Source organism: Saccopteryx bilineata, chromosome 9, assembly GCF_036850765.1.
Source record: "Saccopteryx bilineata isolate mSacBil1 chromosome 9, mSacBil1_pri_phased_curated, whole genome shotgun sequence".
Taxonomy (NCBI): domain Eukaryota; kingdom Metazoa; phylum Chordata; class Mammalia; order Chiroptera; family Emballonuridae; genus Saccopteryx; species Saccopteryx bilineata.
The window spans coordinates 45,774,247-45,790,946 of NC_089498.1; the positions used below are offsets into that span (position 1 = coordinate 45,774,247).

Here is a 16,700-nt window from a genome sequence, read left to right on the forward strand (position 1 = left end):
GGGGCCCAGCACAAATTTTTTTTTCTTGTGACAGAAACAGAGAAACAGGAAGGGAGAGAGATAGAAGCATCAATTCTTTGTTGCGGCACCTTAGTTGTTCATTGATTGCTTTCTCTATGAACCTTGACAGGGAGCTACAGCAGACCAAGTGACCCCTTGCTCAAGCTAGCGACCTCACAGTTTTGAACCTGGGTCCTCTGTGTCGCAGTCCCATGCTCTATCCACTGCACCATTGCCTGGTTTGGTGCAGCACAGTTTTGTTTTCAAGATTTTATTTATTTTTTAGAGAGTGGAGAGAGAGGAAGAGGGAAAGAAAGGGGAAAGAAGCAAGAAGCAACTCATAGTTGCTTTTTTTTTTTTTTTTGCATTTTTCTGAAGCTGGAAACAGGGAGAGACAGTCAGACAGACTCCCGCATGCGCCCGACCGGGATCCACCCGGCACGCCCACCAGGGGGCGATGCTCTGCCCATCCTGGGCGTCGCCATGTTGCAACCCTCCTGGGTGTCGCCATGTTGCGACCAGAGCCACTCTAGCGCCTGGGGCAGAGGCCACAGAGCCATCCCCAGCGCCCGGGCCATCTTTGCTCCAATGGAGCCTTGGCTGCGGGAGGGGAAGAGAGAGACAGAGAAGAAGGCGCGGCGGAGGGGTGGAGAAGCAAATGGGCGCTTCTCCTATGTGCCCTGGCCGGGAATCGAACCCGGGTCCTCCGCACGCTAGGCCGACGCTCTACCGCTGAGCCAACCGGCCAGGGCCTAATAGTTGCTTCTTGTATGTACCTTGACCAGGCAAGCCCAGGGCCTTGAACCAGCGACCTCAGCATTCCAGGTCAATGCTTTATCCACTGCAACACCACAGATCAGGCCAGCACATTCTTCTAAAGCAATAATTCTTTCTTTTGTCCCCACCAAGATGTGCACCTACCTCACAAATCAGATCTTGAGTTTATAGTATCCACCAATTCTCTGATAAAAGCTTCCTATTACAGAGTCTGAAGGGCTGAATCCCCTTCAGGCCAGCAGGACTGAATGGTGAGGCAGGTCCTCTTCTTTCTGGGTTTATATTTGTCTAACACACCCAACTCTGCATCCTCCTCCTGTTTTCCCAGGGAGATCCTGGGTTCAAGTTTGGGTTTAGATCAGAGCTGCCCAGCTGCCCTTTAGAAAGGGCAGGGAATGCATAGGACTTGATCTAGGTAAGTGGGTCCTAACTCTGGCTTCATGTCAGAATCACCCAGGCTCTATTAAATGAACCTGAGGCCCGGGTTCTATCCCCAGAGATTCTGGTGTGTTTTAAGCTCCCTAGCTGGCCTTTGTGTGCACCCAGTGGAGAACCACTTGTCTTGATGCTGACGCTCATTCTAGATGGGCCCAGAGAGGTGATAAGGCAGGGGTCCCCAAACTTTTTACTCAGGGGGCCAGTTCACTGTCCCTCAGACCGTTGGAGGGCCACCACATACAGTGCTCCTCTCACTGACCACCAATGAAAGAGGTGCCCCTTCTGGAAGTGCGGTGGGGGCCAGATAAATGGCCTCAGGGGGCCGCAGTTTGGGGACACCTGTTAGGGGTACTGTCATGGGGGCTGTGGAAGGAGGCTCTGGTCTGGGCTGTCTCTTCCTCTCATGCAACTGGGAAGTTCCACAGCTCAGGCAGCCAGTGTTGGTTTCATGGAAGCAGAATCTGAGACAACACCCTGGAGCAAGCAAGGAGAGGCTCCAAGTTTTCCCTTGTCATCTCTGTTTCTTCTCCCAGTGCTCTCTTCCCTGCCTTGACTTATAACAGTTATTCTGTCTCTCATTTCCCCTGATGCTGACTTGGACCAGAAGGATGGGGCCAAGGAAGCTGAAATCCCCTTCCCTCCCTGGTCCTATACCTTCCTGGGCCACATTTCCTGCATTTCTTTCCTCCTCCTGTCCTCTGAGTCAGACTCACTGTATCCAGCAGGTTTAAGCCCCTCCCTTTCTGGCTCACTGGATCTGGGTGGAGAAACTGAGGTCAGGAGGGGGCCATGGCTGAATGAGTCACTAGAGCTCAACTCTGAGATGCCTCCACCCTCCCCTTTCAAGTTCTACTGACACAGTTTATCAAAAATGTGGGTCCCTGGCCTCCCCCATGTTTGTGTGAGCTGGAGTGAGGCAGAGAAGGACATGTTTAGAGCCGAACCCCAGTCCCTTTAACTGGTACCTGAGGCTGCATGATTGTTGCAACAGCCCCACACATAAAAATGAGTTTGCTGTTGTGGCACTGTTTAAGATATATTTGGCTCCTGTGATTTGCCAGGACCCAGGGTCATGACCTACTTAGCTCTTGTCACCTGGCCAAGAAGGGCACTCATATGTAGTCAATCTTGTCTTCTCCATGCCTGTGAAGTTCAGGTTTACAGCTTAGCGAGAAGCAGCAGTTGGCATCACGGCATTCCTTAGTCCCCATCCCCATCTGCCCACCTCCAGAATTTTATCATTGCTTGTTTTGCTTCTAGCTCAGTAGAACCAGAGACGCGTGTGTTTTGGTAAATGACCGCATGAAATTCCCCATCCCTGTTGGGAATCTTAAGAGGGAGACTCAGATGTGCCCTCCTATGTGAATTGCTCCCTTTAACCCTGAAACAGCATGGGCTGCAGATCTTCAACCAGGAACAATAACGGTTCAAATGCGTGGAGCATTTAACATGTGTTAGATGCTGTACACAATTGTCTGGCTAAATTTTTACCACAATTCCATGATAAAGGGAATTTTACTACCCCCATTAAACAGAAAAGGAGACCAAGGTCCAGAGAGGTTAACAGACTTGCCTATAATTAAGTTGACCTAGTACATGGGGCCAGAGCTGGATTTTTCCTTTTCTTTCTGTTTTTCTTGGAGGGGAGGGGTAGAGCTGGATTTTTTTAATCCAAGCAAGTTTGCTTGTTTGCTCTTACTCAGTATACTCTGCTAGGACACAAGACAGGGTAACCTGAGGTCAGAGAATCCTAGAGAGAGCACATTATATATACATAGACACCACTACCTTCCAGGGGGCCATCTGGGTCCAATTGTGCAGGTATTCATTGGGCCCCTGCTGTGCCTTAACACTGGCCAGACTTTTCTGATCTGGGCAGGAAATGAGAAGTTCCATCACTACCCATCAGCAGCAGCCCCAGCTGAGCTCACCCCAAGGGGCCTGAGGCTACGCAAATTCCTTGGACCAGTTCCAGTGTTCACTGATGCTTCCCAGTCATGGGAGGCCCCTCCTCCCCAACACACCACCACAGAGACACATGAACACATTTCCCTGGGGTCAGCCTCCATTTGTCCAAAACCACTTTTCCCTTTCTCCACAGTAGAACAAGGTCTTTCATTGAGCTCAACCCTTGAGGCTGTTCTGTCACGTCCCCTGGCAGTACCAGAGGAGAATCTGTGTCCCTTACCCTTGGGGTCCTGGCAGTACCCTGGGTTGGGGGAGGGACTAGACAAGGCTTCTGTCTGTCCCAGATACTTCTGGCTACCCTGAAGGCCTAAACAACAGCATTTGAGAACATCAGGGTAGGGCTGAAAGGGTAGGCTGACTGCTAGAGAAGGAAAAAACACCAATCTTTGAGTCACATACTGAGTGCTTACTGTGGGAAGATTTTGTTAGGTGCTTTCCATTGTCTCCCTAAATCCTCTCGACAGCCCTATAATCCCTCTTTTACAGAGAAGGAAGCATATTGCCCATACAGCTGCATGACACAGCTAGGATGCAAGTCCTTGACTTTCTGTTCCTATTTTGATTTAACACAGTGAAAATAGGAACGAAAAGCTAAAGGACTAAGTCAGGGAAATGAGGTATCAGGGGGTTCCTTCCCATGTAATCCAGTACCAGATGGAGGTGGGAGGGTAGGAAAAGTGAAGGTTCCCTTAAGTCAGGAATGCCGGTCTCACCTTGGGAAGATCTTGAGATATGAAGATGACTTAAGAGACAGCTTTGTGGTCATGGGAGCAGGTTTAAGAGAAGAAACAGCCTGACCTGTGGTGGCGCAGTGGATAAAGCGTCGACCTGGAAATGCTGAGGTCGCCGGTTCAAAACCCTGGGCTTGCCTGGTCAAGGCACATATGGGAGTTGATGGTTCCAGCTCCTCCCCCCTGTCTCTCTCTCCTCTCTCTCTCCTCTCTAAAATGAATAAATAAAATAAAATAAAATAAAAAAAGAGAAGAAACAAATAGAGAGGATGAGGTTTCACAGCCTGGAGTGGCAGGTCCTGAAGGGGATATGGAAAGCCAGGGACAGGGAAGAAGAGACCTGTCATTGGAGAGATAGTAGAGGATTGTGGATAAAGTTCCTCCCAATTCTGGAGGGAAACAGCCCTGGGTTTAGATCTTGGCTCTGTCATTTTAGGGAAGTGACTTCACCTCTCCATATCTATTTTCTCATCTATAAGATGAGGATGCTAAAACAGGGTTGGGATGAAAATGAAAAACAACCATGTTTTTAACACAGTGTCTGGCACATAGTAAATGCTTAGTTACTACTGTTATACAGTACAGTAGTACCCCCATTATGTGTGGTTTTGCTTTTCATGGTTTTAATTACCCATAGTCAAACGTCCAAAAATATTAAATGGAAAATTCCAGAAATAATTCATAAATTTTAAATTGTGTGCCATTCTGAGTAGCATGATGAAATCTCACACCATCCCACTCCATCCCACCTGGGATGTTAATCATCCGTTTGTCCAGCATATCCACATTGTATATGCTACCCTCCCACAAGTCAGTTAGTAACCATCCTAGAGTTATCAGATTGGTTATCATATATTTTAGGAGAGAGAGACCATATTCACATAACTTTTATTACAATATAGTATTAAAATTTTGTTCTTAGTTATTGTATGTATGTATGGAGGAGAAATAGTATATGTAGTACCATCTGTGGTTTCAGACATCAGCTGGGGATCTTGGAACATATTCCCAGTGGATAAGGTGGGAGGCTACTGTATTACTATTCTGTTTTGGTCAGTACTATGGACATAACATGAATTGATGACTCTGAATAAATGGACAAATCCCTGGGCACTTCAACAAAGGTTCTCTAGGAAGTTTGGTGCAGAGAGGCCCAGGCCAAGAAAAGGTGCAGTTATATATGGCCAAAAGTTGGGAGTTGTGTGTGAGTTTTTTCATAGAGCTACAGATTTAAGCAGAATTAGGAGTTCATGCGAATTCCTAGGCCATAATTTCTAAGCAGGTCATTAAAAAAGAGGTTCAAAAGGGTTTTTGTGCAAGGCTCCCAGTGGCCAGGTGTCAGCCTATAGTGCGGGCAGAGGAGAACAGAGATCCTTGGAATTTAAGCCCTAAGGATGTTATGTTGAGACACTGTCAGATGCAGAGGGATCTAGATCAGAGCCCACTTAAAATCCAGGTGCCTAGGCCCTGGCCGGTTGGCTTAGTGGTAGAGCATCGGCCTGGCGTGCAGAAGGCCCGGGTTCGATTCCCAGCCAGGGCACACAGGAGAAGCGCCCATCTGCTTCTCCACCCCTCCCCCTCTCCTTCCTCTCTCTCTCTTCCCCTCCCACCAAGGCTCCATTGGAGCAAAGATGGCCCGGGCACTGGGGATGGCTCCTTGGCCTCTGCCCCAGGCGCTAGAGTGGCTCTGGTCACAACAGAACAACGCCCCGGAGGGGCAGAGCATCGCTCCCTGGTGGGCGTGCCAGGTGGATCCCGGTCAGGCGCATGCGGGAGTCTGTCTGACTGTCTCTCCCCATTTCCAGCTTCAGAAAAATACAAAAAAAAAAAAAAAAATCCAGGTGCCTAGAATTTGAGGCTCTCCTTTATTATATACATGCCCATCCCCAGCCTCTCTGTTTCCTGTGCCTGGAATTGACTTGTGCCAACTGGGTATTTGAAAGGAAGGAACCATGGTAAGATAAAATAACTGATACTAGATATTGCTAATGTTTACTGAGGACTTACTACTCTGTGCTATGGCCTCAATTCATAGCAGCCATGCCACATAAGAATGATTCTGAGCCCCAATTTTATAGATAAAGTACAACTCAGTGAAGTGGTCACCTTTGCCCAGAGTCCTATATTCATTAAGTGGGAGAGAAGGGACCTAAGCCATGTCTCTCCCTTTTTCATTACCTATCCCTTGGAGTCCTAGCTTTGTCTGTTAGAGACAGCTCCTTTGTCCGTTTCCAGGACCTTGCCAGTAGCCCAATGGCTCATTTCTCAGACCCACCTTGTTAAATGTTTGCAAATTGTTACCTTGGCTGCAGGTATTAGCTCAGTTGCCCGAGAGTGAGAGCAAACTTGATCCCAGTCCTTGATCATTATGTATTTTTTCAAGTATTGGTATTCTTTGTCCCTTTTCTTTGCCCTGTCAGCATTACTCCCATCCTCTACTTTATTAAGCTAGTCGTGGAAGGAGTAACAGGGTTTTCAAGGACAGTCAAATCTATAGCAGTTCATCCCAAAACATCCTTTATATAGTTAGCCTGGGTCCTTATTCTTAGGGGGCTACCTTCTGGGTCAAGAGGGGAAACCTGGCTCATCTCCACAGGACAAACTTGGGCCCTCGGATCGTGGAATTTGGAGGAGACATCACCAGATCACTATTCATGAAGTAGCCAAAAAAGGCTTCCCAGAGGAAGGCAAGTTTTGGCAGTCATAAAAGACATAGAATTTGGCCCTGGCTGGTTGCTCAGTGGATAGAGTGTTGGCCCATCGTGGTTTGGTCCCCAGGCAGGGCACACAGGAGAAGCGACCATCTGCTTCTCTTCTCCCTCTCCCCCTTCTCTCTCTCTCTCCCCCTCTCACAGCCAGTGGCTAGATTGGTTCTAACATTGGCCCCTGGCACTGAACACAGCTCTGGTGGTCCAATCAATGGCCTTGGGCACTAAGGATAGCTTGATTGATTCATGTGTCGGCCCCAGATGGGAGTTGCTGGGTGGGTTCTGCTCGGTGCCTGCACAAGTCTGTCTCTATCTCCCCTCCTCACATTTCAAAAAAAAAAAAAGAGAGCCTGACCTGTGGTGGCACAGTAGATAAAGCGTCAACCTGGAAACGCTGAGGTTGCCGGTTCAAAACCCTGGGCTTGCCTGGTCAAGGCACATATGAGAGTTGATGCTTCCTACTCCTTCCCCCTTCTCTCTCTCCTCTCTCTCTAAAAATGAATAAATAAAAATAAAAAATTAAAAATTAAAAAATTAAAAAAAGAGAGACATAGAATTTGGATAGGAGGAAGGAGATTGTTATAGGCTAAGGCCTTGAATCGTAGCCTGAGCAGAAGCTTAGGTGAATGTGGCATGCAGAGAGACCCAGGGAAGATGGGGATATCCTGAGCTGAGACTTTATCTGGAGGAATAGGAGGTAGGGAGTGCCCTGGAAATAATGGTGATGTTAGTAGGAGTTCTTGAACTTAAGTCTGTAGGTGCTGGTTACCTCTGTAACTTCCTGGTCAGGTACCTGAGATTCGAGTTGCTTTAGGAAGGTAAATTTACCTGGGTTTATGGAACAGGTTGGAGGGGGGAAATATAGTGGCAGAGAGACCAATTATACAAGAGCAAGCATTTATTAAATGTGTTCTATATGCCAGGTCACTTTCCATTTTTTATTAGCTCATTGAATCTCAAAGCAACACTAAAGTGAGTACTATATTTATTTCCAAAATTTTTCAGGTGAGGAAATCAGTACTAGTGAGTGAGGTTCAAGATGACATTCCCAAAGTCACTAGGTAGTAAGTTGGGGGGTGTCCTCACTGTGATTTTAGACCCCAGGCTTTTACTCATTGTCCCTTGTAATCAGGAAGGAGGCTGTTTGGGTAGGGAGAATGGATAGGGGCCCTGAAGATAGAGCAAGAAGAGTAGGCCCTGGAGATAGCAGAAGTAGCTCAGATCAGATTCCAGAGTAGCAAATTGGGCTGATTGAGAGCTACAGCAGGCTTTTGAAAGTATGAGTGATGAAACCAGGAAAAATTATTTGAAAGCAGGGTGAGCACCTGTATAAGTGGGGGTCACGAAAGAAGGGAAAAGAGATCGGAGGTGAGAAAGCAGGCTATAGGCACTTCCGGGTTTAAGGAACTCACTGCCTTGGCTCCCCTGACATTCTCTCTTGTCTTTGTCTCCTCTGCAGCAGTTGTCAGCCAGTGGCAGCAGGAGTCCAAAGAGAAGGTGGTGTCTCTCCTGCTGTCCCACCTGCCCCTGCTTCAGCCACGCAACACGGAGGCCAAGTCGGAATACATGAGGCTGCTGCAGAAAGTGCTGGCCTACTCAATTGAGAGCAATGCCTTCATTGAGGAGAGCCGCCAGCTGCTCTCTTATGCCCTTATCCACCCAGCCACCACATTGGAAGACCGCAACTCACTGGCCCTCTGGCTGAGCCATCTGGAAGAGCGGCTGGCTAGCGGCTTTCGCACCCGGCCTGAGCCCACTTACCACTCACAACAGGGCTCAGATGAGTGGGGTGGGCCTGCAGAGCTGGGCCCTGGGGAGGCAGGGCCAGGCTGGCAAGACAAGCCACCCCGGGAAAATGGACACATGCCCTTCCACCCACCCAGCTCAGTGCCACCAGTCATCAACAGTATTGGGAGCAGCGCAAATGCAGGTGATGGGGTAGTGGGTCCCAGGAGGCCATGCCTAATTGAAAAGGGACAGACTGGGCTCTCTCTTTACTTACTCTGTGGCCCTGGGCAAGTCACATAACCTCTCTGGGCCTCACCTTACAAGGCAGTGTAGAGGTTGTAAACTGGCATTCCCAGAGCTATCTCTGACTGACAAACTCAACAAAACTTTGGTTTTGTTTGTTTTGTTTTTAAATAAATTTGATAATATAAGGAATCAGGAATTTGTTTCCTAAAAATCCACCTTTTAACTTCTCTGACAGTTCAAGGCCTATATTCCTGGTGGCAACAGTAAGATGGAATTTAATATTGGTCACCCCTTTTACACCCTTTACAAGTGTCCAAGTCAGCCTCTGCCTCTATCAGCCTACTCCACACCCCCTCCCCCTTTGGGCATATCTGATACCTGCCTGGTTTCTGAAGGCATTAAGTTAATGACTTTAATTTGAGCCCCTTCTAGCTCAAACAGTCGCTATTTTTGTATATGGCTTGGCTAAAAGTGCTGTTTTTGAAAAATCTGTTTCCAAGCCTGTTCACATAAGCTGTAATGCAGGCTGCTGTGCATTCGTAATAGCAACATTGCTGAGCATTGACTGTGCTTCATACCTTTTTTTTTTAGAAAATTAAACAGGCTAACATGCTCAATAAGGGTACATAGGTTTCAGGTAAACATTTCTGTAGCATTTGAACTGTTGATTATGTTGTGTATGCATCACCCAAAGTCAAATCATTTTCTGTCACCTTACATTTGTTCCTCTTTATACTCTTCCCCCCCACACCCCTTCCTCATACAAGCACTTTTTACTATGATCTCATTTAATCATCACAAACTTATAATTAGACCATTCCACAAATGAGGACACTGAGACTTAAGAGGTGAAGTCATGTTTTCAAGGTCACACACAGAATAAGTGGTGGAACTGGCCAAGGTTCAGACCCAGGAAGTCTGCCACTAGAGCCTGCCTCTGACCACTACACTGCCCTCAAACTAAGTGGCTGTGAAGGGGCTCTCTTACTAAGCACCCTGGAGGCTGGGGTGAGCAGGTATTCCAGTGAGTTTTTTAAATGAACAGGATAATAGAATGATGTCTCTAAAGCTTGGTAAAGTGACATGCCTGACTCAAGGCAAGAGGTTTCTAAGATTTATCCATGTGGTGGCCTCCTTTGATGGGCACTGGTTAAATAAAGTAGGCCTGGAAGGAGTGGCAGTGAAATGTCATCCATGCCAGTGTGTGGGGTGAACCCTGGCTCTCTGGTGCCCAGCTGTATGGGCCTAATAGACATCAGTTACTACCCTGAGCCTTTTTCTTCTCCAGTTAAATATGTATCTCCTGTTTGCCTGCCTCCCTCCTATGTGCTGGCGAGAATCAGGGAAGAGAGGGGACATTGCTGGGAACTCTTGCAACCCTAGGTATTCTCTAGTCTCAGAGCATGACAATTTCTGGGTCCAGGTTGGGAGGATATATTAATAGTGATAATTCTCATTAAAATATATTGAGTGTTGCCTGACCAGGAGGTGACGCAGTGGATAGAGCGTAGGACTGGGATGCAGAGGACCCAGGTTCGAGACCCCTAGGTCGCCAGCTTAAGCACGGGCTCATCTGGTTTGAGCAAAGCTCACCAGCTTGGACCCAAGGTCGCTGGCTTGAGCAAGGGTTTACTCGGTCTGCTGAAGGCCCATGGTCAAGGCACATATGAGAAAACAATCAATGAATAACTAAAGTGTCGCAACGAAAAACTGATGATTGATGCTTCTCATCTCTTTCCGTTCCTGTCTGTCCCTATCTATCCCTCTCTCTGATTCTTTCTCTGTCTCTGTAAAAAAAAAAAAAAAAAAAAAAATACTCGCCTGTCTCTGTAAAAAAATATATATATATATTTTAAATATATATATTTATATAAAATATATATTTAAAATATATATATATATTAAGTGTTTAGTTTTTGCTTAGAGCTGTTCTAAGAACTTTATACCAATACATTCATTGGCTGTCACAGAAAAATCACTTGTCCATGGTGTGTAGCCAGAATTTAAATCCAAGCAGTCTGGCTCCACTGCTCATACTCTTAACTACTGTGCTATATTGCCTCCATCTAAAAGTGACCCTCCCAAAGATGCTCAGACCTCATCAATAAGAGGGTCCCCATATATTTCTTCTTCTCCACAACAAAGACTGCAACTATTGCAGGACTAAGCTGGAACAGTGTTGGTTGGGAGTTTGAAGAAGAGAAAAAGGAATTGGGCATTCCAGAGAGAGGGCACAGCATAAATTGAAGGCAGTAGGGTGGCAAATTGGAGAAGACAATATGCAGACATGTCTGGCAGGGCTGGAGAGGTTCAAGGATTTAAATGAGTAATAGTAATAGCAAATATGTGTGTTTACCTTGTATCTGCCCTTGTGCCAAGGACTTCACATTGAAATGGAGGCCGGAGGGCAGATGAAATGATTTGTCCAGGATCATGTAGTTAGTAGGTGGCAGAGCCAAGATTAAAACTCAAATCTGCCTTTGCTCCCAAATCTCAGCATATTAGGGCCACATTGTGGGGAGCCTTGAAGGATAGAATGACTTTTCAATTTCAAGCAGTTGTAGGAAACAGGAAACCATTAAAATTTTTTTGAGTAGAGAGCAAGGGTTGGCTTGTAAGGGCAGGCACGGTAGGTTTGAGGTACTGCCAAAGACAGACCAGGGTTTCTTGGAGAGAGTGAGGTCCTGGATCTCTGACGAGCATTCCTGTTTTTATAGTTCTCATGCTGTGGTCAGCCTCCACCCCAGTGTGGGGCTAAGCAGGGCTCCTCAGAAACTGCACAATCATTCCAATCAGTATAATTTCCTGCCCTGTCAGCCTTGCCTGCCTCCTTGGCTGAGAAGGGAGGGAGGAGGAGGCCAGAGGCACCAAGACAGGCGGATAAAGACCTATATTGAGGGTTCAAAGTGTGCCATCTTCTGGAAGCACAGAGGCTTGAAAAGAGCCCTAAACAGAGGACCTCAGAGGTCATGGGCAGGGATAAAGGCTGGCCTTAAGGAGTGGGCCAGTGTACTGCCCTTTTCTTTCTCTCAGGTGACTTCCTGGCTAGGAGCATAGATACTGTCACAGGTAAGGAAAGGTGGTTTGGGGCTATAAAAAGCTGGTGTTAATGGAGCGCTGGCAGGAATCCCATCCTTTCCATCAGAAATAAGGTTCTTCTGCTTCTGCCTCTGTCTCTGCCTCCCATTTCTCTGGGAACTGGGACAGAGGGCTTCAGTTCCCTGGGCCTCAGTGTTCTCACCTACCAAGAATGAGGCCTTTGGCTTTGTTTCTTTTCTTTTTCTTGTATATGGGGTACTCCGATTCCCTGTGTTGAGTTCAGAGGCCTTGTTAGCACCCTTAGGATCATGAGTGCCCTCCTTTTGACCTTTAGGAAACTTTGAGGGCTTCTGATTTTGGTCCCTTGGCTCCTGGTCCTGGGAATGCAGAAATGATTGGTCAAGGTTACCATCCTATATAATCCCAGAGTCCAGTGCTAGAGAGATAGGTTAGTGAAGAGGGCAGTAAGTGCTTGGTCTGAGGCAGTAGCAGCTCAGGGATCCAGCGAATACAAAGGAATGAGTCCCAGAAGAGGGAATGCTAAGGAAGGAGAGAAAGTTGAAGTGGCTGGCAAATGAGAATGGAGGAGTGGTGAGCTAGGCAGAGGAGTATCATATGTAAAGAAAGGTCTGCCCTGACTGGCGGTGACGCAGTGGATAGAGCTTTGGACTGGGATGTGGAGGACCCAGGTTCGAGACCCCGAGGTCGCCAGCTTGAGCGAGGCCTCATCTGGTTTGAGCAAAAGCTCACCAGCTTCTTTGAGCCCAAGGTCGCTGGCTCAAGCAAGGGGTTACTCTGTCTGCTGAAGGCCCACGGTCAGGACACGTATGAGAAAGCAATCAATGAACAATTAAGGTGTTGCAATGCACAACGAAAAGCTGATAATTGATGCTTCTCATCTCTCCGTTCCTGTCTGTCCCTGTCCCTCTCTCTGACTCTCTCTCTGTCTCTGAAAAAAAAAAAAGAAAGGTCTGGAAACTGTTGGAGCCTGTCCTGTCCTGAGAATGGTAAAAAGTCAAGTTGGATTCCTCTTCCTACCTCAGGAATGGGATGGATGGAGGGAGAGTATGCAATTTCCTGTGTAAGAGGACCTGGATTCTCCCTGATTTGGGCGTAGTCCAGGAAAAATTTGTGAGAGGTGGCGAAGCGCAAGGACAGGGATGTTGAGAGAGCAATTTATTTCGTGCATTTACTTTATAAGTACTTCTGAAGAAAACCCTCTTGGGCTCCACTGTAATTACAGAGGGTACAAAGATATCAAGGACAGGACAGGTCCTTGCTGTCACAGATCTATTGAATCAGAGGCATATAGTTAATAAGTAAAACAAATAACTAGAGATTATTTCAGGTTGTGTTACGTATTTTAAGAAAGATAAGACAGTGTATTAAGATTGAGTAACAGGATTGGCGGGGACAGCTACTTCTTATTGAGGGTTCGGGGAAGGCCTTGGGATAGGTGACACTTGCTGAGATGAGACCTGAGGGAGCCAACTGCTAAGATCAGGAAGACAAGAAAGAGCAAGTGCAAAAGTCCTGAGGCTGGAACAAGCCAGTGTTTCAGGAACAAATGTGGGTAGGGGGCAAAGGCTAGAAAGGTTTGATTCGGCCCTGGCCGGTTGGCTCAGCGATAGAGCGTCGGCCTAGCGTGCGGAGGACCCGGGTTCGATTTCCGGCCAGGGCACATAGGAGAAGCGCCCGTTTGCTTCTCCACCCCTCTGCCGCGCTCTCCTCTCTGTCTCTCTCTTCCCCTCCCGCAGCCAAGGCTCCATTGGAGCAAAGATGGCCTGGGCGCTGGGGATGGCTCTGTGGCCTCTGCCTCAGGCACTAGAGTGGCTCTGGTCGCAATATGGCGACGCCCAGGATGGGCAGAGCACCGCCCCTGGTGGGCGTGCCGGGTGGATCCCGGTCGGGCGCATGCGGGAGTCTGTCTGACTGTCTCTCCCTGTTTCCAGCTTCAGAAAAATGAAAAAAAAAAAAAAAAAAAAGAAAGGTTTGATTCAAAGAATGAATGGGGAATGATAGGTCAGAGATGAGTAGGGCCCAGGTCCTACAGCCTTGCAGTGGTGTGTGTGAAAGAGTTTGAATTTTATTCTCAGCATGAAGGGAAGCCACAGGTGAGATTTAAGCAGGGACTGACTTGGTCAGATTTGCATTTTTAGAAGGATCAGTATGGCTGCTATGAGATGAATGGAGTATAGGAGGCAAGAAACCAGTGGGAAGGCTATGGCAATAATTCCAGTTAGGAATGCCATTGACTCAGACCAGGGTGCTAGCAGAGGAAGTATGTAGAAAGGTTCAGAGAAGTAGCTCATAGTTTGCTGATGGGTTGGGTATGAAGGGTGAGAGAACAAGCAGTATCTGGTAGGCAATACCCCTCAGATGCCAGGATTTCTTCTTCTTATGGGATCCTGGGGCTGAGCTGCCATACATGGCAGTGCCTGGGGCATGTGGTCTCCTGTGTCCAGATCTTCAAGCCTGACTTTTTGCTTCTCTTCCCCTCTGGCCAGGTCTCCCCTGCCAAATCCACCCCAGCCCGCTGAAGCGCTCCATGTCGCTCATTCCCACGAGCCCCCAGGTTCCTGGTGAGTGGCCGAATCAAGAAGAGCTTGGGGCCCGGGCTGCTTTCACCACACCCGACCACGCACCCCTCTCGCCCCAGAGCAGCGTGGCCTCCTCTGGAAGTGAGCAGACGGAGGAACAGGGCTCCAGCCGGAACACTTTCCAGGAGGATGGCAGTGGCATGAAAGGTACAACATGGGAGGGCAGCACTAGGATCCTCCTCCAGAGGCTCCTGTGAAGTGAAGAGGACACCCTGCCTATCTCATCCACCCAACCTTCAGTTTCCCTTCCCTTGCAGAAAAAGGGATAAGTCTGAGGGGAGTAGACGTCTGTGCCCTTAGGGTTCAGACTGATACTGGTCTGATGGGGAAGAAGCCTTACCCCCAGACACCCATCTGATAAAGCCAGGCCCTGGCTGGATAACTCAATTGGTTAGTGCATTGTCCTGATACACCAAGGTTGTGGGTTTGATCCTCAGTGAGAGCACATATGAGAATTGACCAGTGAATGCATAAATAAGTGGAAAAACAAATCAGTGTTTCTCTCCTTCTCCACCCTCCCCCTCCCCCTCCCTCTCCCTCCCCCTCCCTCCCCCCTCCCTGTCCCCCTCTCCCTCCCTCCTCCCCTTACCCTTCACCTCCCCCTCCCTCTCTACCTCCCCCCTCCCCCTCCCCTTCTCTCTTTCCTCCTTCCCCCTCTCCCTCCCTCTCTCCCCTCCCTCTCTCTCCCCCTCCCTCTCCTTCTCCCTTTCCCCTCCCCCTCCCCTTACCCTTCACCTCCCCCTCCCTCTCTACCTCCCCCCTCCCCTCCCCTTCTTTCCTCCCTCCCCTCCCTCCCCCTCCCCCTCCCTCTCCTCCCCCTCCTCCTCCCCCTCCCCTCACCCTTCACCTCCCCCTCCCTCTCTACCTCCCTCTCCCCCTCTCTCTCTACCTCCCTCTCCCCCTCCCTCTCCCTCTCCCCCTCCCTCCTCCCCTCTCCCTCTCCCCCTCCCTCCTCCCCTCACCCTTCACCTCTCCTCCCTCCCCCTCCCCTCCCTCTCCTTCTCTCATTCTTCCCTCCCTCCCTCTCTCCCTCCCTCTCCCTTTCCCTCCCCCTCCCTTTCTCTCTCAAATCAATAAATTAAAAAATAAAAAGAAAGCCAGCTCTAGGAGGAAGTGCAGAGCTAGGCAAAGGAGGTGGAGGGATAGAGGGGGGGGAAAGGACAAAATAAAAACTTTCAGACATGGATAACAGTGTGATGATTGTCAGGAAGGAAGGATAAATAATGATGGACAAAGACTTAATTTGGGGGAGGGTTGAACACAGTGCAGTGTACAGAAATGTGTTGTGGAGCTGGGAACCTAAAATCTGTATGATTATGCTAAGTAGTGTCACCATAATGCAATTTTTTTAAAAACTTAAATTTTTACTTAAAAAAGAAAAAGTAGGCCTGACCTGTGGTGGCGCAGTGGATCAAGCGTTGATCTGGAACACTGAGGTCGCCGGTTCAAAACCCTGGGCTTGCCTGGTCAAGGCACATATGGGAGTTGATGTTTCCTGCTCCTCCCCCCCTACTCTTTCTCTCTCTCTCTTCTCTAAAATGAATAAATAAATAAAAATAATTAAATAAAAAAGATTAGAGCAGAAATAAATGACATATAATCTAAAAATTTAAAAGAAAAAGTAAAGAAATCTATGACACAGATAATTGATGGAACAGACTCATCTTATATCCTTCCTCCTTTTCCACAGATGTGCCCTCATGGCTCAAGAGTCTCCGCTTGCACAAGTATGCGGCCCTCTTCTCACAGATGAGCTATGAGGAGATGATGACACTGACTGAGCAGCACCTTGAATCTCAGGTAAAGCTCAGGGGATCATCAGGGTAGATTTGGAAGCAGTACCATTTATTTTTTTCCAAGTGAGAGGAGGGGCCTGACCTGTGGTGATACAGTGGATAAAGCTTTGACCTGCAATGCTGAGGTCACTGGTTCAAAACCTCTGACTTGCCTGATCTAGGCACATATGGGAGTTGATGCTTCCTGCTCCTCCCCCCCCCCCGTCTCTGTCTGTCTCTCTCCCCTTTCTAAAATGAATAATTTTTAAAAAAAAAAAATTTAAAAGAAAATAAAGTAAAAGGAGGGGAGATAGTGATGCAGACTTCCACATGCACCCCAACCAGAATCCACCTGGCAACCTGATGTGGGCCAATGCTCAAGTACCAAACTATTTTTAGCACTTAAGGCTAAAACACTTGGACCAACAGAGCCATCCTCAGTGCCCGGGGTCATGCCCAAACCAGTTGAGCCACTGGCTGTGGGAGGGACGGGGGGGGGGGGGGGAGAGGGAGGGGAAGAGAAGCAGATGGTCTCTTCTCCTGTGTGCCCTGACTGGGAATCAAACCCAGGATGTCGTACACTGGGCGATCCTCTATCCTCTGAGCCACTTGCCAGGGATGGCAGTACCATTTTGACACTGCCCTTGTGGCCTGAGCCTCCTCCATCTTTTGGGCACCCTAAGTACCTCA

At 48.2% G+C, this 16,700-nt stretch overlaps 1 protein-coding gene across 2 annotated transcripts in view; it reads left to right on the forward strand.

The window, feature by feature from the left end:
• SAMD4B (sterile alpha motif domain containing 4B) overlaps positions 1-16,700 on the forward strand; it is a 46,551-nt gene that overhangs the window by 23,338 nt on the left and 6,513 nt on the right. For both annotated transcript variants that reach the window (XM_066243333.1, XM_066243334.1), the window contains exons 3-5: positions 8,082-8,552; positions 14,143-14,382; positions 15,926-16,035. In XM_066243333.1, the coding sequence (XP_066099430.1) occupies positions 8,082-8,552; positions 14,143-14,382; positions 15,926-16,035 (821 nt within the window). The remainder of the gene's footprint in view (positions 1-8,081; positions 8,553-14,142; positions 14,383-15,925; positions 16,036-16,700) is intronic.